We start from the raw sequence: 26,779 nt of genomic DNA on the forward strand, positions 1-26,779 counted from the left end.
TCAGACCCGATGACCCAGGAGGTCCCTTCCAACTCTACCATTCTATGCTGCTTGGGCCAAATTCCGAGCTCCCATCAGCTCAGTGCAACAGAAATCTGGTTTCATCTGAGCAGGAGATACTTTTCCGCTGCTTGGTGATACATTTTTTTGGGGTTTTTTTTTGCCCGCTGGAGTCTTGTCTTTCTGTTTCTCAGAATGGAGCTGGATCTGGTATCTGCTGTTATAACCCATCTGTCTTAAGGAACAGCAAGTTGTGCGCTCAGACATGTTGGAGGCTTAGCGGTTCCGGAAGTCACATCGGGCGCCAGAAGCAGGAGCGGGAGAGCTAGCCTGGAGCAGGCGACACCGGCGCGGCGCAGGAGCCGGTGCCACCAGAATTTCGATAAAGCGGAGGAGCAGGTCCCGGAGTGACGGGGACAGAGAGCGTGGCCGTCGGGAGAGAGGGCCTACCGGTGAAACTGCAGGAGCTGCTGACAGAGCCGATAAGTATAATCTGTGTGTGTCTGCGCCTGTGGTTCTAAGTGTGTGGCTTAGTGTGTGTGTACCTGTGGGTCTAGGTGTGTGTCTGACTAAGGGAAGGGGTACTAGGGTGAGTGTGTAAGTGTCTGTCTGCAAGGTGTAAATGCAGCAGGATTAGGGGATTGAGAGAGTGCGAGCGTTAGAGAATAAAAAAAAAAGTGTGAGCGGTTGCGCAGAGGCGGCAGCGTGTGAGCGGAGTTTGAGGAAGTCTATCTTCACTACTTCCGTAATTTAATTGTAGATCCCCATTAGGATGAGCTCCATGTCTGGCAATGTCATCCAGTGTGCTACTTGTGCAATGTATGCGGTCCTTGATCAGCCGATCGAGGGTGCATACTGTTGCACAAGATGCATGCACGTCGTACATTTAGAAGCCCAAATCCTGGATCTAAATGAGCAACTGGCAACACTGAGAGCCATTGACATCATGGAAAGGAGTTTGGTGCTCACTGAGCAGGCGCTCGCTGGGGTAGAGGTGGGGGCGGATGGTAGACGGAAGAGCAGGGGGAGCAGGCAGTCAGCTGGGTGACAGGAGGGATAGAGGGAAGAGAACCAGGGAGGCAAGTCCTGAACTGGCACAACCCAACAATTCTGCAAAGTTGGCAGATGAGGGGGATGCCATTACAGAGCCAGCACCGCTGCAGCACGACATGCCCTCTGAACGCCAGGGGGATGACTGCTCCAGTGGAGTGGGGGACGGGGAGAGCAGGGCAGGCTAGACAGGTCCTAGTGGTGGGGGACTGAATTATAGGGGGGGGGGGGGGGGGGAGAGGGCAATCTGCCATAAAGACCAGGATCGTCGAACGGTGTGTTGTCTTCCTGGCGCTCGAGTTCGACACATCGCGGATCGGATTGACAGATTACTGGGAGGGGCTGGCAAGGATCTAGCGGTCATGGTGCACATTGGCACCAATGAACCAATTAGGTCAATGGAGGGCCCTCATAAATTATTTCAGGGACTTGGGGTCCAAGCTCAGGGCGAGGCCCTCCAGGGTAGTTTTCTCGGAAATACTACCTGCAACTTAAGCCACACTAGAAAGGCAGCAGGATCCTAGGGAGGTAAACAAGTGGCTCCGGAGTTGGTGTAAGAAGGAGGGATTTGGGTTCCTGGAGAACTGGACTGACTTTGCTGTCGGCTACAGGCTCTACCGTAGGGACAAGCTGCATCTTAATGGGGAGGGTGCAGCTGTGCGGTGGAGAAGATGGCTAGAAGGCTGGAGGAGTGTTTAAACTAGGGACTGGGGGGGAGGGTAAAATGATAAATAGTGGGGTAGTCAGCTTTGCTAGCGACCTGGGTCTGAGCAATGGGAATGGGGGTCGAGCAGGAGGAGGGGTTAGTACAGTTAGAACTGTCAGATCAGCCAATAGTACCATTAGTAACAAAATGAATTTATAGAACCAAAACTGAATAAATTGTATGACCACGAATGCAAGAAGTCTGATCGGTAAAGTGGGTGAGCTTGAAGCGAGAATGACTGATGAAAACTATGATAGTCGAAATAACGGAAACATGGCTTGATGATAAGTGCGATTGGGCGGTCAATTTACAGGGTTACAATCTCTTCAGAAGAGACCGTGGAAACCAAAAAGGGGAGGGGTATGTCTGTATGTTAAATCGTACTTAATGCTGAGGCTACGGGAGGATATAGGTGTAGGAGACGAACAGGTGGAATCTCTGTGGGTAGAAATACAGGGAGAAAAAAATAACAAAATCCTGATAGGGGTTTCTATAGACCACCAAAAGCAACAGAAGAAACTGAAATCTTACTACTAAGGCAGATAGAAGAGGTGACAAACCGCAACGAAGTAATTATCATGGGGGACTTTAATTATCTGGATATAACATGGGAAAACGAAACCTGCAAATCTCACAGGGGTGATAAGTTCTTGAGAACAATTAAAGATAACAACCTTATTCAACTTGCGCGGGAGCCAACTAGAGGGAGGGCCACTCTGGACCTAGTACTAACTAACAAACCGGACCGAATAATGGGGGTGCAGGTTGAGGGGCACTTGGGGAACGGTGACCACAATATAATCAACTTCCAGCTGTCATTCAATAAGAAGCTTTAGCAGGGAGCGACAAATAAACTAAACTTTAGTAAAGCAAAATTTGATGAGCTTAGAACTACTATCGGTAACATTAATTGGGACAACATCCTTATAAATATCAGTACGGAGGAAAAATGGGAAAAGTTCAAAAGGATCCTAATCACTTCATGTGAGCAGTTCATTACCTTTAAAAATAAAAGAACTTCAGGTAAAAGGAAACCATTGTGGCTCGACAAGACTGTAAGGGGGGCAATAAATGAAAAAAGAAAGTGTTCAAACTACTAAAGCAAGAAGGCAGCAAAGAAGCGCTAAAATCGTACAGGGAAAAAACTAAATATGCAAAGATAAGATCAAAACTGCCAAGGAGGAAGCAGAAAGACTAATCGCCAAAGAGAGCAAAAACAACCCGAAACTATTTTTTAACTATATTAACAGCAAAAAGATTTGCACTGAGAGCACTGGCCCTTTAACAAATAATGCAGGAGAAATCATTGAAGATTATGGAGGGAAGGCAAATCTATTAAATTTCTTTTCACGCGTATTCACAAACGAAAAGGAAATGCCACATGAGATGCAGGGGACTAAAATGAACCCCTCAAAATATCTCATGCCTAACGCAGGAGGAAGTGCGGAACAGGTTAACGAAGATTAAAATCGATAAATCACCAGGCCCAGATGCTATACACCCAAAGGTACTAAGGGAACTAAGTGATGAGATAGCTAGGCCGCTATATCTAATATTTATGGATATTATCAAGACTGGTGTTGTACCATTGGATTGGTGCATTGCTAACTTGGTTCCAATTTACAAAAAGGGGTCCAAAAGTGAGCCAGGTAACTACATGCCGGTAAGTCTCACTTCAGTAAATGGAAAAATATTCCAGGGGTTTCTGAGAGACACCATCAAAGAGTACCTCGAGGAGAACCACGAAATAACTCCTCACCAGCATGGATTCATGAAGGGTCGATCATGTCAGACCAATTTGATCAGCTTCTACGATGAAGTACGCTCTAGGCTGGACCAGGGAGAGTCTATTGATCTCGTATATCTGGATTTCTTTAAAGCCTTTGACACCGTGCCGCATGATAGGCTGATATATAAAATGAGAAGCTCGGATTGGGTGAAAACGTGTGTATCTGGGTAAAGAATTGGCTCAGAGATAGAAAGCAGAGGGTGGTAATAAATTGTTCATACTCTGATTGGGCCACGGTCGCTAGCGGGGGCCACAGGTTCAGTATTGGGCCCCATTCTGTTCAATATATTTATCAACGACCTGATAGAGGGGCTGCACAGCAAAATATCAATATTTGCAGATGACACAAAATTATACAATATAATCAATGCAATGGAGGACAATGTGCGGCTACAAACGGACCTAGATAAGCCGGGGGCTTGGGCAGAAAAATGGCAAATGAAGGTCAATGTTGATAAATGTAAGGTTCTGCACATGGGCAGGAGAAACGGATGTCACCAATATACACTGAATGGGGTACCGCTAGGGAAAAGTGATATGGAAAAAGACCTGGGGGTACTAGTGGATTGTAGATTAAAGAGGTTGTCTCGCGAAAGCAAGTGGGTCTATACACTTCTGTATGGCCATATTAATGCACTTTGTAATATACATCGTGCATTAAATATGAGCCATACAGAAGTTATTCACTTACCTGCTCCGTTGCTAGCGTCCCCGTTGCCATGGTTCCGTCTAACTTCGGTGTCTTCTCGCTTTTTTAGACGCGCTTGCGCAGATGCATCTTCTCCCTTCGGCTGGTCTTGGAAGCATTGGCGTTTTGGCTCCGCCCCCTTTTCGAGTCATCGCGTAGCTCCGCCCCATGACGTGTGCCGGTTCCAGCCTCCTGATTGGCTCCTGCCTCTTGGTTTTTTTTTGCCTTCCTCTGGATCAACAACACAGTAGGATAGACAGGCTGGACTAGATGGACATTGTCTTCATTTGGCCTTACATACTATGTTACTATGTTACTTTATGGACTATTGTTTGTATTCAGCTGTTTTTGAGTGTGCAGCACCTGTCAGCCTGTATGGAGCAGCACACCTATCTGTTAGCCTGACTCCTTTTGTATCGTATAGCCATGTGCATTGTTGGTGTTGGGCAGCCGCTCCAGACCCTTTTAGGATGTGTGAGGGGCTTTTTGTTAGTTGTTGCACCTTTGCAATACTCCTCCATATTGTATTTTAGCTGTCTGTCCTGAAATTTTGTTATACCGTGCAATGCCAATCCAGAAAGGCAAATCATTTTTGTTGATGCAAAATTTTCAATGAAAACGTAGGGGCCAGGGGCGGGGGAAGGGGATAATAATAATAATCTTTATTTGTATAGCGCCAACTTATTCCGCAGCGCTTTCAGGCATGGGATGAATGCAAAACACAACGATTACAATGTGAGGTACATTGGGTTTGACACAAATGGGTTGGGGGTGGTACAGGAGGGGCAAGGGGTGGGGGGTGCAAGAGGGGGAGAACACAGGCAATAGGGGATTTCATGTGGAGATCAATTATTGGAAGGCAAACGGGGTGGGGCACCATAGGGAGGGGCGGGGGACTAGGTCAGGGGATTTGGTATCCCTCCCTGAAGAGGTGCGTTTTTAAGGCATGTCTGAAGTTCCGTGCATCGGGAATTGTCCGGATGCCTTGGGGTAGAGCGTTCCAGAGGATGGGTGCTGCTCTGGTGAAGTCCTGGAGGCGAGCGTGTGAGGTTCGTATTAGAGGGATGTTTAGTCTGAGGGTGTTAGCCGATAGGAGTGAGCGCGCTGGGTGGTGTACTGCCAGTAGGGAGGCGATGTATGCTGGCGCAGCGCCATGCAGAGCTTTGTGAGTGAGGTAGAGGAGTTTAAATTTAGTTCTGCAGTGGATGGGCAGCCAATGCAGCGACTGGAATAATGCAATGGAGTCTGAGTAACGACTGATGGGGGAGGAGGGGGGGGGAGGAAGGATCCAATATGTTTAGTGAGTTCCAACACCCTTTTCATGCCGTGTCCACTTTCAGACATTTGGCACAGTTTTCATAAAGTTTACAGTGTATCATTTCAGTCTGAATTATAAAATAAGTGTAATATACAAGAGTTCCTTTAGTTGCTGGTTATTTTTCCTTTTCGGTGTTCCCACTCCAGACCACATGGTGGTGCTGTTTCCCCATGAAACAAAAATTGTAGAAAAAGCCCAAAAAGGTTCCGTAGCATCGATCATTGTGGTTTTGTAGCGGTCACCTAGTAGATTATTTGTCATAAGTTCTGCGCAGGAGCGGAACCGTCTACAACACACTCTCCATATCTATCTTTCTAGTTTGGACATTTCTGCACAGTTGGTGATATTTAATGACGGAAAGCTACGTCACCGCATGGATTTTTTGCAGTTCAATCTTTTTTTGCTTTTGCCTTTTTAGAGCAGCCATATACATTTTTCAAGTTGATGAATGTGTAAAGTGCATCTCCTGCAAGACCGCATTACACTTCAAATTGGGTGAGAAAGTTGCAGAAAAGTCAGCGCACCTGCGAAAAAATTACCCAGTTTATTCTAGAACTGATGTGAATTGATTAAAAACATGAACCATTAAGTGTTTTCGAACCCTTCTGTGACCGAGGGTCAGTGATGCTCCTGTATCCAGCGCACATTCTGCACTGCTGGTTCTTCCACCTGGTGAGGTTTCTACATGAGGGCTTGTTTTTTTGCAGGCCGAGTTGTATTTTGTAATGGTGCCATTTAACGTACCATATTATAGATTGAAAAACTCAGAAGTTTGTAAAAGTGGGGGGGGGGAAACTGAATGGAAAGAGTTTGGGGTTTTTTTTTTTGTTTTGTTTGGGGTTTTTTTGGGGGGGGGGGGGCATTTGTTTACAACATTCACATTATTGCAAAAATGACATGTTCTCTCCATTCTGTGGATCAGTACAATTATGGCTATGGTACTACTGAGATATATATATATATATTGTTTTTTATATTCTTTTGCTTTCTGTCACCATCTTTCCATCTTTTGACACCCATAACTTTAGATTTCTATCGATAGGGCTGTGTAAGGGCTTCTTTTTTACGTGATGTCAGTGAGCAGAAACGGGCTGAGAATCCCCTTCTGTCCAGTTTGCTGCTTACACAGCTGCTGGGATTGTTGTATCACTATATGTAAAAACAACCTAAAGTCCAGAGAAGGAAAGAAACTTGTGCCGCCGTGTCTGCTGGATGAGAGAGACTGGAAGCATTGTAGCAAACCCTCAGCCGGCAACAGAAATTTACTAGCAGTGTCCCCTCTGTAGCTGCACATAGGCTTGTAGCAAGGGAATATAGAATAAGGCAGTGCCCTAAAATACTAAACATTAAAATAGTGCCACCCCTGACTACAGGTTGTGTGATGTATTGCAGTTAAACCAAATTCACTGCAGTGGAGCTGCAATACCAGACCCAACCAATAGATTGGTGTGAGGCTGGTTTTTGTTTGGTTTTTTTTTAAAGAAAGCAGTGATGTTTTTTTAATTCTGTGCATCCCCTTTAACTAGGTACCTTATAGCTCCACATCACACCGTACAGTACAGACGAATGCTGTGTGATGGCAGGTCTGTACAATGCTGGCCTATTGTCTCCTATGTGTGATGGCTCATAGTTGAGGGTCCCGCTGAGTCGTCGGCTACAGCTGTGGTAATAGCGGCCTCTGTCGTTGCCTTTGTACATGGATTGTCCCTCCATCGTGCACCTGATAAAACATTCCCCCCGGAGCCGGCCGCTCACTGCAGCTGTATATATCCGAAGGGTATCAGGGCTGAATCTGGACCACTTGGGGGGGGGGGGTACCATAATACTTCAAGTAAACTCTTGTGAGATAAAGTTCTCTCAATTCTGATGAGTTCACATACAATTTAACCCCTTAAGTGGTCTGGGTATGCTGGGAGTTGTAGTTCTGTAAGAGTCTGGAAAGATGGTTAGAGTTCTGCCCCTTCCGATTCAGCTAAATGTGGGAGGAGCCAACTTCTTGTCTTAACTGGTTAATTCTTCATTGTCAATCTTTGTAGTTGTAGGAGGCCTTTTGTGTTCAGCACATGTGAATTTGTATATTGCAGTAAAAGTCCTTTAGTCCGGCATCTGATAATGTGGAAATGATTAAACTACATCATGACGTTGCAGAGGCTGGATGGCGCAGTCTCCGGAGCGACATCTACTGCAGAGCTGGCGGCTATCAGCTGTTTTTGACAGCTGCTGTCAACTGCCGCAATCAATTCTAGCTCCAATTATGGTAGTTAACTATTTAGATGCTGTGATGAAAGCTATCCGCATGTCTATCCTCCGGTGTCCGATGCCCCCACCTTCTCCAACACAATATGGTTACGGGGTGCTGATGGGCTGGCATGGCAGGACAGAGCCTAGAGAAGGTTTGCAGAGCTGCAATGCATCGCCTGTGACAAGGCGTAAAGAGGTTATTCCAAAATCCAAAGTTATCCCCCGCCCAGAGGATAAGGAATAACTTTATGGGTTGGGGGGGTTGGAGGGTGGGAGAAAAGGGGGTCTCACCGGTGAGACCTCAGCTAATCCTGAGAAAGGGGGTGCTATGTCTCCCACTGCTGGGAGGAGTAGATTGAATGGAGCAGCGGTTGCTCGTGTGTGCTGTTACAACTCGCCGAATACAACACGCTTGGCAGTTTCCATCAGCCCCAGTGAAGTAAATGGAAGAGCAGCCAAACATACACACCCAGCCCTCCATTCAGTCTGACGTCAGTGTAGGTGGGAGACGTGACCCCGCAGTTACAAGTAGTAGAGGACACAGCACCCCAGTTCTCAGGACTCCTTTAACCCTTTGCAATCTAATTTTTGATTCAGGGTTTCCTAGGGGTCTTTCTCTTTCTGACATTATACAATGGCACCACCTGCTGGCTAGTGCCAGTACTGCGGTATGGGACATGCTGGAGAGGCCCTCGACAACATAGCAGCCAGTAATCTATAGTGAGAATACCCTGCCGGACGTCTTCTGACATTGGAGCTGTACAGCCTTCATATCAGAATGTCTTTAGACGTCAAACAGTGGATTGGAAAGGGTTAATAGGCAACATTAAAAGTCGCTATATACCGCTATACTGAAGTACTGCAGTATACAGTACAAGCAACCAAGTGATTGCAAGTTCAACTCCCCTATCGTCACTAAATAGCAATGTAGAAAAGTGTTTAAGGAAGTTTTTAAAACTTTTTTGGAGTTTAAAAAAAAGTCTTTTCCCATTTCTCTCGTAAAAATCTTAACAGTGAAAAAATCCCAGGTATTTGGTATTGCAGTATTCCTAATTCTGAACTATTAAAATATCGACCTGTTTATCGTATGCTGAACACTGTGGAACAAAAGGACAGAATATGAGAACTGAGTGTTATTCTTTTTTTGTTACCGCGGTTTCCCCAAAAAATCGAATAAAAAGTGATCAAAAAGTGTCCTAGAATGGTAGTAATAAAAACTACCGCTCGTCCCGCAGAAAATGAGCCCCCGCACAGCTCAAGCAGCAGAAAATGTAAAAACATTCTGGGTCTACATGAACAGAGAACAGTTTTTTAAAATTCTTTTACTTTTAAAAAGTAATTAAATAAATTTGGTATCATTGTGATTGCACTGATCCACAGAGGAAAGTTCCCGTCATTTTTACTCCATCGTGAAAAACTAACACTCACCACTGCTAGAGATGAGCGAGTATACTCTCTAAGGCACATTACTCGAGCGAGTAGTGCCTTAGCCGAGTATCTCCCCGCTCATCTCTAAAGATTCGGGGGCCGGCGGATGGGGGGGGGGGGGGGAAGAGAGAGAGATCTCCCCTCCGTTCCTCCTCGCTCTCCCCTCCGTTCCTCCTCGCTCTCCCCCGCCGCTCCCTGCCCCCCTCCCCCCCGCCCCCGAATCTTTAGAGACGAGCGGGGAGATACTCGGCTAAGGCACTACTCGCTCATCTCTAGCCGCTGCCCAATAAATGGGGCAATTGCATTTTTCTTTCATATCACCCACTTAAGAATTATAAAAAGGTTTCTCGTACTATACGATACATTCAATGGAACCATCAAAAAATACAACTCGGCCCACGAAGAAAACAACGCTTGATACAGCTATATCGATGGAAGGCAGGGATGAAAAAAAGAAAAATCTCTAGTTTTGAAGGGGTTAAAGTATTTAGTCTGAGAGCGGTACCAATAGTGGCCAGCGCTCTGGTTCTCTGCCTAATACCGCCCTACACATCCCCCTGCCCGCCGAGCGATAGTGCTGCATTTGGCATAAAATGCATTATGTCGTAAAACTTGGCACTGCAGTCTTGTATGTTCCTCTCCTGCGCATTACGCTCTCTCTGCGGACACTCTGTATCGCTTCCTGGTGCAGTGGAAACGGCCGCAGCGTATGCTAAGTACATCAGTCATCAAGTCGTTCCTAGCAGGGAGTGTACTGATGATATTTCGGTGCCAGGGTTGATTACGCTACGAACCTTTGCCAATTGTGGCGCTGTCACTTGGGAAAGCGGGAAATGCCTAGGCAGAAAAAAAATGAGCATTGGCCATTACTGGGATTGCCTTCAGACCACAGGCCAGCTAATTAGCATATCCGATTGAGTGTCATTTTCTCGGGAGTCTAAAGGCCCATTTACACCAGCCAATAATCGCTAAAAAAATCGCTAATTGGCGATCGTTTTAGCAATAATCGGTGTATGTAAATATGCGCCCATCTTCTGCTTTTTGGACACTGCTAGCTGATCGTTAAATTCAAGCTAACCTAAAAATCGTCATTCACTCTTATCAGCAGTTCTCCATGGGTGGAGGGGGAGAACAAAGAGAGAACAAAGGATCTGAGCGCAGATAATAGCCTCGGGCTATTAGCTGTGTTCAATGAAGGCTTCATTTGCACACCTAATTGCTCTTAAGTAGCTGAGTAGCTACTTAATAGTTTATGCAAGCTGTCACTCAGACTGTCGTTTGAGCGATCTTACAGCGATCATCTGCCGGTGTGAATGGGCCTTTAATAGCTAATTTTGCCTATTTTACAAAAAACAGAACAGAGAGTGATCAAAAAGTTGTATAGATAAATAAATAATACCATTGAAAAATACTTTTCATCCCGCGACATAAACCCTCACACAGCGCAGCTGACAAAAAAAAGAAAAATGCCACGGCTCTTTGAATGCGACGACGCAAAGGCAAATTTTTTTTTTTTTTTTAAGTGGTTTTTTGTGTACAAAAATAGCAAAACATAAACTGTATAAACCCGGCATCGCCAGAATCGTGCCGACCCAGAGAAGAATGTCATGCGTTATTTATTCTGCACGCTGAACGCCATCGGAATGAAATACAAATTGCAAATTGCAAAATTTCTTTTTTTTCCCCCAAATCCTCCTGAATTAAAATTTATGTGAAAATTATGCCATTAAAAAATACAACTTGGCCCACAAAAAAACAAGCCTTCATGGAAAAATGAAAGAATTATGGCTCTAGGAATGTGATTATGAAAAAACTGACAACTTAGTTTTTCACTAAGGCACAAACAAGCTCGGTCACTTGAGTGAAAGTACGATCACATAAAGTTTTTTGCTGTTTTTTTTTTTTATATAGAATTCTAGAATGGTAGAGCTGGAAGGGACCTCCAGGGTCATCGGGTCCAACCCCCTGCTCAGTGCAGGATCACTGAATCATCCCAGTCAGATGTCAGTTCGCCTCTGAAGACTTCCATTGAAGGAGAACTCCCCACCCCCTATGGTAACCTGTTCCACTCATTGATCACCCTCACTGTCAGAAAGTTTTTTTTTCTAATATCTTTAAAACTTTTTAAATATATCACAATGAAGTTAATTTTCTTCCCTGCAGATTAGTAAGTTTATCATTTTGTGCTGAGGTGGACATTTATTTTGTGCTTAATTATGCAGATTAGATGTTCTTGTTTAGTTTTTTTTTAATTAATTACAGTGAAAATATTTTTCATACTTTCCCCTGTGGTTTAATGAGTACAGAATGTCATTCTGGCCAGAGAGGAAGGTCTGTTTTGTGCTTGCTTGTTGAGATCTGCTGTGTCTCCAGTAACAAACATCTCCTTGTTTAGTTGTATGGGGCAGTTGTACCCCAGGGAGATTGTAATTGGCAGCATACAGGAGCTGCTATGTGGGCTCCGGGGCCGCGCGTCTCTCCTTCCAGATGGTTGGAGTAAGATACACAAACGTAAAATGACCAGGAAACGCTGACATGAAGCCGAGGTGAAACAGGGCCTCGATAGCCCCCTCCCCCCCCCTCATGTTCCTTGACAAAAGAGACGCAGTTCATATTTTTATAGAGGATTTATCCCGAAATACTCATTAAGATCTGGCAAAGCAGCCAATATGGCTTAGGGATTTCCACTTAGCTTTCCCAGGCTCCAGAATGGCCAGTCTGACTGTATATGCAGTTAGAACCGAACAGAAAATGGGAGACTATACACATTGCCGATCAGAGCTCTAGGAAAGCTGGATGAGAGTTCATGTAACAACTGCAGTGGCGGCCATATTGTTTGTCGCACAATTTTCCCTAGAAAAAAAAAAAATAACAGAATAATCAGATTTCCCTTCTTGATAACCTAGAGCCAGAAGAAAATAAATATGGGAGGATCAGACTACAGAGGGTGTTTGTAGTCTGTAACCATAGAGACACAGGCCTGCATCGCTGCTGTAGTCATAAAACAGTAGGACATTTTTAATCAAAGCTATTTGAAAAGTTTGTTCGTTGTGTTTATTTTATTATACTGGCGCAATAAAAAAAAAGTTGCAAAAGTTTACACACTGCTTAAAGGGGAACTGCAAGAGCTGCCCTGTAAGCATATTTGGTATTTCAGCTGCACTTCAGTAGCGGTGAGCGATTTCAGCGACCTGATTGGTTGTTGGGTACACACCCCCCTTTGGAGATGTGCACGAGTGGCCGGCCCATTAAATAAGCAGCAGCAGGGCCGTAGGAGGGTCGGCAACAAACCCTAAACCTAACCCTAAACCCTCGCTGGTCTCGTGAAGTAGCACTCATGCACATTTCCAAAGGGGTGTGTGTCCCCAACAACCAATCAGGTCGCTGGAATCGCTCACTGCTACTGAAGTGCGGCTGAAATACCAAATATGCGCCCTGTTGTTCCTCTCAATTCACCCATATGTTTTCAATGGCAAGAGGGGGAGTAAGCTTTTGCCAGACTCCAAAGGAATGAAAGAATTGGGCATGTTAGATTTTCAGATCTTTCTTTTCCTCCTAACATCACCCAGGACAACCCCATGGGGGCCATTTATTTGATTACCCGATCAGCCTTTTGGATGTGCTGCCATGCACTCAGCAAGATTGCATCCTTCATGTGGCAGACAAAAAACATGGTTGTCAGTGCATTCCCTGTGTAAATGGGGGATGTGCTGCAGACAATGATACAGTATGGGGGCGAACAATCATTCATCCCTTAAAGAGGTTATCCCAAAAATGATCTATCATCTATTCGTAGAATAGGTGATGAAAGTCTGATCAATGGGGGTCATCCATCAATCCTGACAATGGGGATCTTGTCACCCCGTCATCTTATCACCGAATGCTCACAGCAACCCCCACAATGAGGTGGAGACTAAATGAAGCGGTGATCACACATGCGCGGTTCCACTCCATTAATTTCAATGGGGATGACGGAAATAGCCGAGTACAAGCGCTTGGCTATCTCCGGCAGTTTCATTGAAGATGATTGGATCGGCACTGATCATGTTTGACCAAAGCTGCGTTCAATCTCCTCCTCAAGCCTGGAGTAACAAGAAGAGGGGGACACAAGATTGCCATTCTCAGGATCAGTGGAGGTCTGGGTGGTGAGACCCTCACTGATCAGACATCACCTATCCTAAGGATAGGTGATAGAAGTCAATTTTGGGATAACCCCTTTAATACTGTGACGGCCTGGCAGACGAGCACAATAGCGTTGATCAGCTCTAGTCATTGGGATGTAAAAGGACCCAAACACACAACCCACTATGTCTTATGTATATGAGAACCTTACATTTTATTGACTTCACTAAATGTAAAGTCATTGAGGCTCCTCAGCTTTGGCCCCAACTGGATCTCAAAATAAAGGGCCCACAGTCACTCTTCCTCGGCTTACTATGAATAGTTCTGTCAAAGACTTCCGATGCGGAAAAACTGGGCCATAAAAACTTTTTAACGCCTCTATGAAAAATTAATAACTTCCGAATTGTTCTATGTGCACATTAAGATGAGCCTGGCCCCTCGATCTACCGTAGAGCCGTCACCCCACCTCTGGTTTGAGGACACATGTAAGGTGGGATGATATCTTGTTGATGAATGACTGAACCCAGATGTGGGACTTTGAACTCTTTGGCTTCCTGCAACACGGGGGCTGTGACCAGGGGCTGGGTGCACAGAGAGGAAGCCTTGTTTTGAATCCCCTTTACTCTGAGCTTTCACATCCAAAGCCTGGACAGAGCTGGCCGAGCGGAGAGTTCTGACTATACAGGGATGGGGACTTCTCAGGAGACTTCAGGAGAAAACGGAGCCAAGTCAGAGGATGGGGCTGTTTATCTAAAGAAGAAGATTACTTTGGTCCGTGCCATCTCCTTGACCATTGGGACAATAATTGGAAGCGGCATCTTTATATCTCCTAAGGGGGTCCTGAAGAACTCGGGCAATATAGGACTGTCCCTCCTGATCTGGTTGGCCTCTGGCATTCTCTCTATGTGTGGTGAGTACAACCAACTTCATACAATGTCTAATGTCCGCATGTTAAGAAGGGTCCCTGCTTTACCACACCTTGTAGTTATGCTCTTAGGGTAGGTAAGACTATTACCTCTGCACCCCCTGTAGCTATACCCCTCGATTGCGCCATGCAGTCACTTTTTGTATTGTTCAATTGGTTCAATGCTGGTACCATAGAGAAGCCCTCCCACGAACATCCTCAATGTATATCTGCACTTCTGAACACCGTTTTACAGTTTACATGAATCCTCATAAAAAGTGAAGTCACTTTGTAGCTAAGGATCAGCACAAGATAAGCAATATCACATATCTACCATCTGTATTGCACTCCAGAGCTGCATTCACAATTCTGCTGGTGGAGTCAATGTGAACATACATGGTTTGATCGGAGATCACGCACATACCCTTAACCCCTTAATGACTACCCATATGTCTTATTACAGTGGTCACTAAGGGGCATTAAACCTGCACAGTCATGAATGGGAAGAGTCAGGTCCTGGCTGCCAGATGACACCTAGGGCCCATGAGGTCATCATGAGGTGCCAATGAGTTTCCATGGCAGCAGGACGCCTGACAAGAGCCTCCGTGTCTGCCATATCACTCAGCCTAGCAGAAAGCAGAGTCTAATAGGCAGCTGTCATAGACATAGTACATTGCATTACAGATGTATTGCAGTGTACTATGCTAGCGATGACATCATCGCATCTTCTAGTTCCCTTGAGAGACTAAAAAAAATTCAACAAAGTTTAGTTTAAAAAAAAAAATCTGGTGTAAAATAAAAAAATTCTACCAGAAAACACTTTTTAAATTTAAAAAAGCATCAAATAATAAAAAAAATCCTCATAATAGATCTCGTCACACTCCTAACGACCTGAGCAATTAACATAATATTATGTCATTTATCCCATACGGTGAATGATGTAAAAAATACTTTAAAGTTAGAATTCCCATTTGCTTCAATGGACACTTGGCCTGCAATACTAAGCTTGGCCACTGCAGTGGGAATAGAGCTGTCTACTTCCTGCAGAAAATAGCTCAGTAAATAAGTGAAAGGATTGCCCTGGCCCTGTGAACAGCTGATCCGTGGGGGTTATGGGCGACAGACGCCCGCTAATCTACTATTGATGGCCGATGTTGAGAGTAGGTCATCAATAGTTTACAACAGGACAAACCCCCTTAACAGTGAAGAAAATAGACTGGGAGGGTGCCTAAAATTTACAAAAATTTTCTGTATTTTTAGGAGGAAATGCTTTTGCAAATTCTTTGTGCAGCAACATAGTGATTATTTTTTGCGGGGCGATGTTTGCTAAATTGTCATGTTTTCTCTTCGTTGAGACCCCCCTGTGGAATACTTGTTTTTTTTCGCTGGCGGGTCAGACAGCTGCTCTCAGCTTGGAATTTTTCTCTGCCAAAAACATTTTCCTAACAAACACTTTCTGCATTAAAACGCATCTTAACCCTTTCACGACCGTAATTGATTAAATCCAATTTGAAACAGTTTAAAACTATGAGACACACGTGCCTTGGTCCTCAAAGGGTTAAAGCAACGCTCTGGGTAACAAAGATGATGGCGCCAGCTTCTTGGACTAACTGATCCACACTGTGTATTAGTATGCATCATTTTGCTACCACACTGTATACCTGCTTTGATTGGTCAGAGCTGGTCACATGAGCAGCGATGGCCAATCAGAGCAGCATGTAGTGTCTTAGACGACCAATACATCAGGTAGTCAGAGAACCAATGCGGCCATCTTTGTTAGTCCAGGCCTGGAGGGTTGGTTTAAGATGAGACCAAGTACATGATGGGGGGATTAACCCTTTCCAATCCACTGTCTGACCTCTGAAGACATTAAGATTTAAGGCTTTACGGCTCCGATGTTGGAAGACGTCCGTCGGGGTTCTCTTACTGTATATTACCAGCCTCTCTGCTGTCAGAGCCTATCCAACGTGTCACCTCATGCAGTACTGGCTTTAGCCAGCAGATAGCGCCCTTGTATAACAGCAGAAAAAGAGTAAGCCCCCTAGGAAAACCAGGATACAAATTGGATTGGAAAGGGTTAAGATTTTCAAGGGAAGCGATCCTCGACCTTGACTACATGACCCTGTGGGGACCAGATGGTGACAACAGCAGCACAATGGGATCCAAGGTGGCCACGTAGCCACATGACTTGGTATCTGCCGGATAAGATGCTCAGGGTTAAGTCATAACAGCCATTAAAGGTGACTCTTGTGGCCCATCATATCATGGATGAACCGGCCAAAATAATGACACTGCCCACCTCCAATTTTGGCTACTGTCTTGCCCTTTTTGTAAGCACTACTGGGCCCAACGACATGTCGGAGGGTCCTCCAAAAAGTATTGTGCGTGATTTCATCAATTTTCATTCTCTTCTTGTATTTTAGGGGCGCTGTCATATGCAGACCTGGGCACTTCAATCAAAAAGTCCGGTGGGCACTACATCTATTTGCTGGAGACCCTCGGCCCAGTTCCTGCCTTTCTAAGACTATGGGCTGAATTTGTCATGATCCGGTAACCCTTACCTCCAATAGAGGTGTTTTCTCATTCTATTGCATGTTGAACATGTCACGTTTATGTAAAGAGGCGTGGCTACAGCAGGGGGCGGGTTTAAGATGACTAGGATCATGTGCCTTCAGGTTTCAGCAGAGTAAAACTATCAAGAGTTTTATATCGTAGGAATATTTTATTTGTGATGCTTAAAAATGTCCGCTTCTATCATTCTATCTATTCCTCACCGTTTTCAAGATCTCTGCTTGCTGCCAGTGAATGTGGACATTCTGGTTCACATCCGAAGACTTACAGTGTTGGGTTTGCTGGCATTGTGTCGAGAGCCCAAATCTTTCTCCTATTAAGTCTTTACTGGAAAAACAAAAAATGTTCCCACTCACTGAGAGCAAGCAGAGATATGGAATTGACAGACAAAGTATAATGAGAAGTTTTAGAACTTTTCTCCATATAAAGAATGAGCTTTTTTCACATAAAATAAGAAATCTACTTTGGGTTGGAAGGCAATGACTTCCCCAACAAATCCCTGAGTCTCTCATGCAGATTACAAGTGATTGGCATGAATTAAAGTGGTGGCGGTAATACGGACCTTGTTCAGCTGATGTGACGCATTTTAGCGCCATTTATAGAGGAATAATGCCTCCTCCTGTATCCTGCGCAGCGATAACTATGACAAGTACAGCGGAACCCATATCTTACTTTATATTTGCTTCCAGCCCAGCAAACATCGCCGTGGTCTCTCTAGCATTTGGACGCTACATCATAGAACCCTTATATGTACCTTGTAGTGCACCGCCCATCGTTGTCAAACTCATCAGTGCCATGGGTATTGGTAAGTCATGTGTATATTCTTCTTGAAGTATTATCATAGCTATCTCCTGGTACACAGAGGGCAGTATTATAGTAGTTATATTCTTGTACATAGGAGCAGTATTATAGTAGTTTTATTCTTGTACATAGGGGGCAGTATTATAGTAGTTATATTCTTGTACATAGGGGGCAGTATTATAGTAGTTATATTCTTGTACATAGGGGGCAGTATTATAGTAGTTATATTCTTGTACATAGGTGGCAGTATTATAGTAGTTATATTCTTGTACATAGGGGGCAGTATTATAGTAGTTATATTCTTGTACATAGGTGGCAGTATTATAGTAGTTATATTCTTGTACACAGGGAGCAGTATTATAGTAGTTATATTCTTGTACATAGGTGGCAGTATTATAGTAGTTATATTCTTGTACATAGGGGATAGTATTATAGTAGTTATATTCTTGTACATAGGGGGCAGTATTATAGTAGTTATATTCTTGTACATAGGGGGCAGTATTATAGTAGTTATATTCTTGTACACAGGGAGCAGTATTATAGTAATTATATTCTTGTACATAGGAGGCAGTATTATAGTAGTTATATTCTTGTACATAGGGGGCAGTATTATAGTAGTTATATTCTTGTACACAGGGAGCAGTATTATAGTAGTTATATCCTTGTACATAGGGGGCAGTATTATAGTAGTTATATTCTTGTACATAGGGGGCAGTATTATAGTAGTTATATTCTTGTACATAGGGGGCAGTATTATACTAGTTATATCCTTGTACATAGGGGGCAGTATTATAGTAGTTATATTCTTGTACATAGGGGGCAGTATTATAGTAGTTATATTCTTGTACACAGGGAGCAGTATTATAGTAGTTATATTCTTGTACATAGGGGTAGTATTATAGTAGTTATATTCTTGTATATAGGGAGCAGTATTATAGTAGTTATATTCTTGTATATAGGGAGCAGTATTATAGTAGTTATATTCTTGTACATTGGGAGCAGTATTATAGTAGTTATATTCTTGTACATAGGGGGCAGTATTATAGTAGTTATATTCTTGTACATAGGGAGCAGTATTATAGTAGTTATATTCTTGTACATAGGGGGCAGTATTACAGTAGTTATATTCTTGTACATAGGTGGCAGTATTATAGTAGTTATATTCTTGTACATAGGGGGCAGTATTATAGTAGTTATATTCTTGTACACAGGGAGCAGTATTACAGTAGTTATATTCTTGTACATAGGTGGCAGTATTATAGTAGTTATATTCTTGTACATAGGGGGCAGTATTATAGTAGTTATATTCTTGTACACAGGGAGCAGTATTATAGTAGTTATATTCTTGTACATAGGGGTAGTATTATAGTAGTTATATTCTTGTATATAGGGAGCAGTATTATAGTAGTTATATTCTTGTATATAGGGAGCAGTATTATAGTAGTTATATTCTTGTACATAGGGGGCAGTATTATAGTAGTTATATTCTTGTACATAGGGGGCAGTATTATAGTAGTTATATTCTTGTACATAGGAGCAGTATTATAGTAGTTATATTCTTGTACATAGGGAGCAGTATTATAGTAGTTATATTCTTGTACATAGGGAGCAGTATTATAGTAGTTATATTCTTGTACATAGGGGGCAGTATTATAGTAGTTATATTCTTGTACATAGGGAGCAGTATTATAGTAGTTATATTCTTGTACATAGGGGGCAGTATTACAGTAGTTATATTCTTGTACATAGGTGGCAGTATTATAGTAGTTATATTCTTGTACATAGGGGGCAGTATTATAGTAGTTATATTCTTGTACACAGGGAGCAGTATTACAGTAGTTATATTCTTGTACATAGGGGTAGTATTATAGTAGTTATATTCTTGTATATAGGGAGCAGTATTATAGTAGTTATATTCTTGTATATAGGGAGCAGTATTATAGTAGTTATATTCTTGTACATTGGGGGCAGTATTATAGTAGTTATATTCTTGTACACAGAGGACAGTATTATAGTAGTTATATTCTTGTACATAGGAGGCAGTATTATAGTAGTTATATTCTTGTACATAGGGGCAGTATTATAGTAGTTATATTCTTGTACATAGGAGGCAGTATTATAGTAGTTATATTGTTGTACATAGGGGGCAGTATTATAGTAATTATATTCTTGTACATAGGAGGCAGTATTATAGTAGTTATATTCTTGTACATAGGACCAGTATTATAGTAGTTATATTCTTGTACATAGAGGGCAGTATTATAGTAGTTATATTCTTGTATATAGGAGGCAGTATTATAGTAGTTATATTCTTGTATATAGGGGGCAGTATTATAGTAGTTATATTCTTGTACATAGGGGGCAGTATTATAGTAGTTATATTCTTGTACATAGGGGGCAGTATTATAGTAGTTATATTCTTGTACATAGGGGGCAGTATTATAGTAGTTATATTCTTGTACATAGGGGCAGTATTATAGTAATTATATTCTTGTACATAGGAGGCAGTATTATAGTAGTTATATTGTTGTACATAGGGGGCAGTATTATAGTAGTTATATTCTTGTACATAGAGGGCAGTATTATAGTAGTTATATTCTTGTATATAGGAGGTAGTATTATAGTAGTTATATTCTTGTATATAGGGGGCAGTATTATAGTAGTTATATTCTTGTACATAGGGGGCAGTATTATAGTAGTTATATTCTTGTACATAGGGGGCAGTATTATAGTAGTTATATTCTTGTACATAGGAGGCAGTATTATAGTAGATATATACTTGTACATAGTAGCAGTATTATAGTAGTTATATTCTTGTACATAGGGGGCAGTATTATAGTAGTTATATTCTTGTACATAGGGGCAGTATTATAGTAGTTATATTCTTGTACATAGGGGGCAGTATTATAGTAGTTATATTCTTGTATATAGGAGGCATAATTATAGTAGTTATATTCTTGCACATAGGGGGCAGTATTATAGTAGTTATATTCTTGTACATAGGGGCAGTATTATAGTAGTTATATTCTTGTACATAGGGGGCAGTATTATAGTAGTTATATTCTTGTACATAGGGGGCAGTATTATAGTAGTTATATTCTTGTACATAGGAGGCAGTATTATAGTAGATATATACTTGTACATAGTAGCAGTATTATAGTAGTTATATTCTTGTACATAGGGGCAGTATTATAGTAGTTATATTCTTGTACATAGGGGGCAGTATTATAGTAGTTATATTCTTGTATATAGGGGGCAGTATTATAGTAGTTATATTCTTGTACATAGGGGGCAGTATTATAGTAGTTATATTCCTGTACATAGGGGGCAGTATTATAGTAGTTATATTCTTGTACATAGGGGGCAGTATTATAGTAGTTATATTCTTGTACATCAGGGGCAGTATTATAGTAGTTATATTCTTGTACATAGGGGGCAGTATTATAGTAGTTATATTCTTGTACATCAGGGGCAGTATTATAGTAGTTATATTCTTGTACATAGGGGGCAGTATTATAGTAGTTATATTCTTGTACATAGGAGGCAGTATTATAGTAGATATATACTTGTACATAGTAGCAGTATTATAGTAGTTATATTCTTGTACATAGGGGCAGTATTATAGTAGTTATATTCTTGTACATAGGGGGCAGGGCAGTATTATAGTAGTTATATTCTTGTATATAGGGGGCAGTATTATAGTAGTTATATTCTTGTACATAGGAGGCAGTATTATAGTAGTTATATTCCTGTACATAGGGGGCAGTATTATAGTAGTTATATTCTTGTACATAGGGGACAGTATTATAGTAGTTATATTCTTGTATATAGGGGGCAGTATTATAGTAGTTATATTCTTGTACATAGGAGGCAGTATTATAAGAGTTATATTCTTGTACATAGGAGGCAGTATTATAGTAGTTATATTCTTGTACATAGGGGGCAGTATTATAGTAGTTATATTCTGGTACATAGGGGGCAGTATTATAGTAGTTATATTCTTGTACACACGGGGCAGTATTATAGTAGTTATATTCTTGTACATAGGAGGCAGTATTATAGTAGTTATATTCTTGTACATAGGAGGCAGTATTATAGTAGTTATATTCTTGTACATAGGGGGCAGTATTATAGTAGTTATATTCTTGTACACACGGGGCAGTATTATAGTAGTTATATTCTTGTACATAGGGGGCAGTATTATAGTAGTTATATTCTTGTACATAGGGGGCAGGATTATAGTAGTTATATCCTTGTACATAGGGGGCAGTATTATAGTAGCTATATTCTTGTACATAGGATGCAGTATTATAGTAGCTATATTCTTGTACACAGGGGGTAGTATTATAGTAGTTATATTCTTGTACATAGGAGCAGTATTATAGTAGTTATATTCTTGTATATAGGGGGCAGTATTATAGTAGTTATATTCTTGTACATAGGAGGCAGTATTATAGTAGTTATATTCCTGTACATAGGGGGCAGTATTATAGTAGTTATATTCTTGTACATAGGGGACAGTATTATAGTAGTTATATTCTTGTATATAGGGGGCAGTATTATAGTAGTTATATTCTTGTACATAGGAGGCAGTATTATAAGAGTTATATTCTTGTACATAGGAGGCAGTATTATAGTAGTTATATTCTTGTACATAGGGGGCAGTATTATAGTAGTTATATTCTGGTACATAGGGGGCAGTATTATAGTAGTTATATTCTTGTACACACGGGGCAGTATTATAGTAGTTATATTCTTGTACATAGGAGGCAGTATTATAGTAGTTATATTCTTGTACATAGGAGGCAGTATTATAGTAGTTATATTCTTGTACATAGGGGGCAGTATTATAGTAGTTATATTCTTGTACACACGGGGCAGTATTACAGTAGTTATATTCTTGTACATAGGGGGCAGTATTATAGTAGTTATATTCTTGTACATAGGGGGCAGGATTATAGTAGTTATATCCTTGTACATAGGGGGCAGTATTATAGTAGCTATATTCTTGTACATAGGATGCAGTATTATAGTAGCTATATTCTTGTACACAGGGGGTAGTATTATAGTAGTTATATTCTTGTACATAGGAGCAGTATTATAGTAGTTATATTCTTGTATATAGGGGGCAGTATTATAGTAGTTATATTCTTCGACATAGGGGGCAGTATTATAGTAGTTATATTCTTGTACATAGGGGGCAGTATTATAGTAGTTATATTCTTGTACATAGGGGGCAGTATTATAGTAGTTATATTCTTGTACATAGGAGGCAGTATTATAGTAGTTATATTCTTGTACATAGGGGGCAGTATTATAGCAGTTATATTCTTGTACATAGGATGCAGTATTATAGTAGCTATATTCTTGTACATATGATGCTGTATTACAGTAGTTATATTCTTGTACATAGGATGCAGTATTATAGTAGCTATATTCTTGTACACAGGGGGTAGTATTATAGTAGTTATATTCTTGTACATAGGGGGCAGTATTATAGTAGTTATATTCTTGTACATAGGGGGCAGTATTATAGTAGTTATATTCTTGTACATAGGGGGCTGTATTACAGTAGTTATTCTTGTGCATAGGGGGCAGTATTATAGTAGTTATATTCTTGTACATAGGAGCAGTATTATAGTAGTTATATTCTTGTACATAGGAGGCAGTATTATAGTAGTTATATTGTTGTACATAGGGGGCAGTATTATAGTAGTTATATTCTTGTACATAGGGGGCAGTATTATAGTAGTTATATCCTTGTACATAGGGGGCAGTATTATAGTAGCTATATTCTTGTACATAGGATGCAGTATTATAGTAGTTATATTCTTGTACATAGGATGCAGTATTATAGTAGTTATATTCTTGTACATAGGGGGCAGTATTATAGTAATTATATCCTTGTACATAGGGGGCAGTATTATAGTAGTTATATTCTTGTACATAGGGGGCAGTATTATAGTAGTTATATTCTTGTACATAGGGGGCTGTATTACAGTAGTTATTCTTGTGCATAGGGGGCAGTATTATAGTAGTTATATTCTTGTACATAGGGGGCAGTATTATAGTAGTTATATTGTTGTACATAGAGAGCAGTATTATAGTAGTTATATCCTTGTACATAGGAGGCAGTATTATAGTAGTTATATTCTTGTATATAGGGAGCAGTATTATAGTAGTTATATTCTTGTACATAGGAGCAGTATTATAGTAGTTATATTCTTGTACATAGGGGGCAGTATTATAGTAGTTATATTGTTGTACATAGGGGGCAGTATTATAGTAGTTATATTCTTGTACATAGGGGGCAGTATTATAGTAGTTATATCCTTGTACATAGGAGGCAGTATTATAGTAGTTATATTCTTGTATATAGGGAGCAGTATTATAGTAGTTATATCCTTGTACATAGGAGGCAGTATTATAGTAGTTATATTCTTGTATATAGGGAGCAGTATTATAGTAGTTATATTCTTGTATATAGGGAGCAGTATTATAGTAGTTATATTCTTGTACATAGGAGCAGTATTATAGTAGTTATATTCTTGTACATAGGGGGCAGTATTATAGTAGTTATATTGTTGTACATAGGGGGCAGTATTATAGTAGTTATATTCTTGTACATAAGGGGCAGTATTATAGTAGTTATATCCTTGTACATAGGGGGCAGTATTATAGTAGTTATATTCTTGTACATATGAGGCAGTATTATAGTAGTTATATTCTTGCACATAGGGGCAGTATTACAGTAGTTATATTCTTGTATATAGGGGCAGTATTATAGTAGTTATATTCCTGTACATAGGGGGCAGTATTATAGTAGTTATATTCCTGTACATAGGGGGCAGTATTATAGTAGTTATATTCCTGTACATAGGGGGCAGTATTATAGTAGTTATATTCTTGTACATAGGAGCAGTATTATAGTAGTTATATTCTTGTACATAGGGGGCAGTATTATAGTAGTTATATTCTTGTACATAGGGGGCAGTATTATAGTAATTATATTCTTGTACATAGGGGGCAGTATTATAGTACTTATATTCTTGTACATAGGAGCAGTATTATAGTAGTTATATTCTTGTATATAGGGGGCAGTATTATAGTAGTTATATTCTTGTACATAGGGGGCAGTATTATAGTAGTTATATTCTTGTACATAGGGGGCAGTATTATAGTAGTTATATTCTTGTACATAGGGGGCAGTATTATAGTAGTTATATTCTTGTACATAGGAGGCAGTATTATAGTAGTTATATTCTTGCACATAGGGGGCAGTATTATAGTAGTTATATTCTTGTACATAGGGGGCAGTATTATAGTAGTTATATTCTTGTACATAGGGGGCAGTATTATAGTAGTTATATTCTTGTACATAGGGGGCAGTATTATAGTAGTTATATTCTTGTACATAGGGGGCAGTATTATAGTAGTTATATCCTTGTACATAGGGGGCAGTATTATAGTAGCTATATTCTTGTACATAGGATGCAGTATTATAGTAGTTATATTCTTGTACATATGATGCAGTATTATAGTAGCTATATTCTTGTACACAGGGGGTAGTATTATAGTAGTTATATTCTTGTACATAGGGGGCAGTATTATAGTAGTTATATTCTTGTACATAGGGGGCAGTATTATAGTAGTTATATTCTTGTACATAGGGGGCTGTATTACAGTAGTTATTCTTGTGCATAGGGGGCAGTATTATAGTAGTTATATTCTTGTACATAGGAGCAGTATTATAGTAGTTATATTCTTGTACATAGGGGGCAGTATTATAGTAGTTATATTGTTGTACATAGGGGGCAGTATTATAGTAGTTATATTCTTGTATATAGGGAGCAGTATTATAGTAGTTATATCCTTGTACATAGCAGGCAGTATTATAGTAGTTATATTCTTGTATATAGGGAGCAGTATTATAGTAGTTATATTCTTGTACATAGGAGCAGTATTATAGTAGTTATATTCTTGTACATAGGGGGCAGTATTATAGTAGTTATATTCTTGTACATAGGGGGCAGTATTATAGTAGTTATATTCTTGTACATAGGGAGCAGTATTATAGTAGTTACATCCTTGTACATAGGAGGCAGTATTATAGTAGTTATATTCTTGTATATAGGGAGCAGTATTATAGTAGTTATATTCTTGTATATAGGGAGCCGTATTATAGTAGTTATATTCTTGTACATAGGAGCAGTATTATAGTAGTTATATTCTTGTACATAGGGGGCAGTGTTATAGTAGTTATATTCTTGTACATAGGGGGCAATATTATAGTAGTTATATTGTTGTACATAGGGGGCAGTATTATAGTAGTTATATTCTTGTACATAGGGGGCAGTATTATAGTAGTTATATCCTTGTACATAGGGGGCAGTATTATAGTAGTTATATTCTTGTACATAGGGGGCAGTATTATAGTAGTTATATTCTTGTACATATGAGGCAGTATTATAGTAGTTATATTCTTGCACATAGGGGCAGTATTACAGTAGTTATATTCTTGTATATAGGGGCAGTATTATAGTAGTTATATTCCTGTACATAGGGGGCAGTATTATAGTAGTTATATTCTTGTACATATGAGGCAGTATTATAGTAGTTATATTCTTGCACATAGGAGCAGTATTATAGTAGTTATATTGTTGTACATAGGGAGCAGTATTATAGTAGTTATATTCTTGTACATAGGGGGCAGTATTATAGTAGTTATATTCTTGTACATTGTGGGCAGTATTATAGTAGTTATATTCTTGTACATAGGGGGCAGTATTATAGTAGTTATATTCCTGTACATAGGGGGCAGTATTATAGTAGTTATATCCTTGTACATAGGGGGCAGTATTATAGTAGTTATATTCTTGTACATAGGAGCAGTATTATAGTAGTTATATTCTTGTACATAGGGAGCAGTATTATAGTAGTTATATTCTTGTACATAGGGGGCAGTATTATAGTAGTTATATTCTTGTACATAGGAGGCAGTATTATAGTAGTTATATTCTTGTACATAGGGGCAGTATTATAGTAGTTATATCCTTGTACATAGGAGGCAGTATTATAGTAGTTATATTCTTGTATATAGGGAGCAGTATTATAGTAGTTATATTGTTGTACATAGGGAGCAGTATTATAGTAGTTATATT

At 40.6% G+C, this 26,779-nt stretch overlaps 1 protein-coding gene across 1 annotated transcript in view; it reads left to right on the forward strand.

Moving 5' to 3' along the window:
* The first annotated feature begins 13,938 nt into the window (after positions 1-13,938).
* The window catches only part of LOC136611004 (cystine/glutamate transporter-like), a 50,323-nt gene continuing 37,482 nt past the window's right edge, over positions 13,939-26,779 (forward strand). The window contains exons 1-3 of the mRNA XM_066590239.1: positions 13,939-14,252; positions 16,670-16,796; positions 17,507-17,622. Of these exons, the coding sequence (XP_066446336.1) occupies positions 14,030-14,252; positions 16,670-16,796; positions 17,507-17,622 (466 nt within the window). The 5' untranslated portion in view covers positions 13,939-14,029. The remainder of the gene's footprint in view (positions 14,253-16,669; positions 16,797-17,506; positions 17,623-26,779) is intronic.

This window comes from Eleutherodactylus coqui, chromosome 2, assembly GCF_035609145.1.
Source record: "Eleutherodactylus coqui strain aEleCoq1 chromosome 2, aEleCoq1.hap1, whole genome shotgun sequence".
Taxonomy (NCBI): domain Eukaryota; kingdom Metazoa; phylum Chordata; class Amphibia; order Anura; family Eleutherodactylidae; genus Eleutherodactylus; species Eleutherodactylus coqui.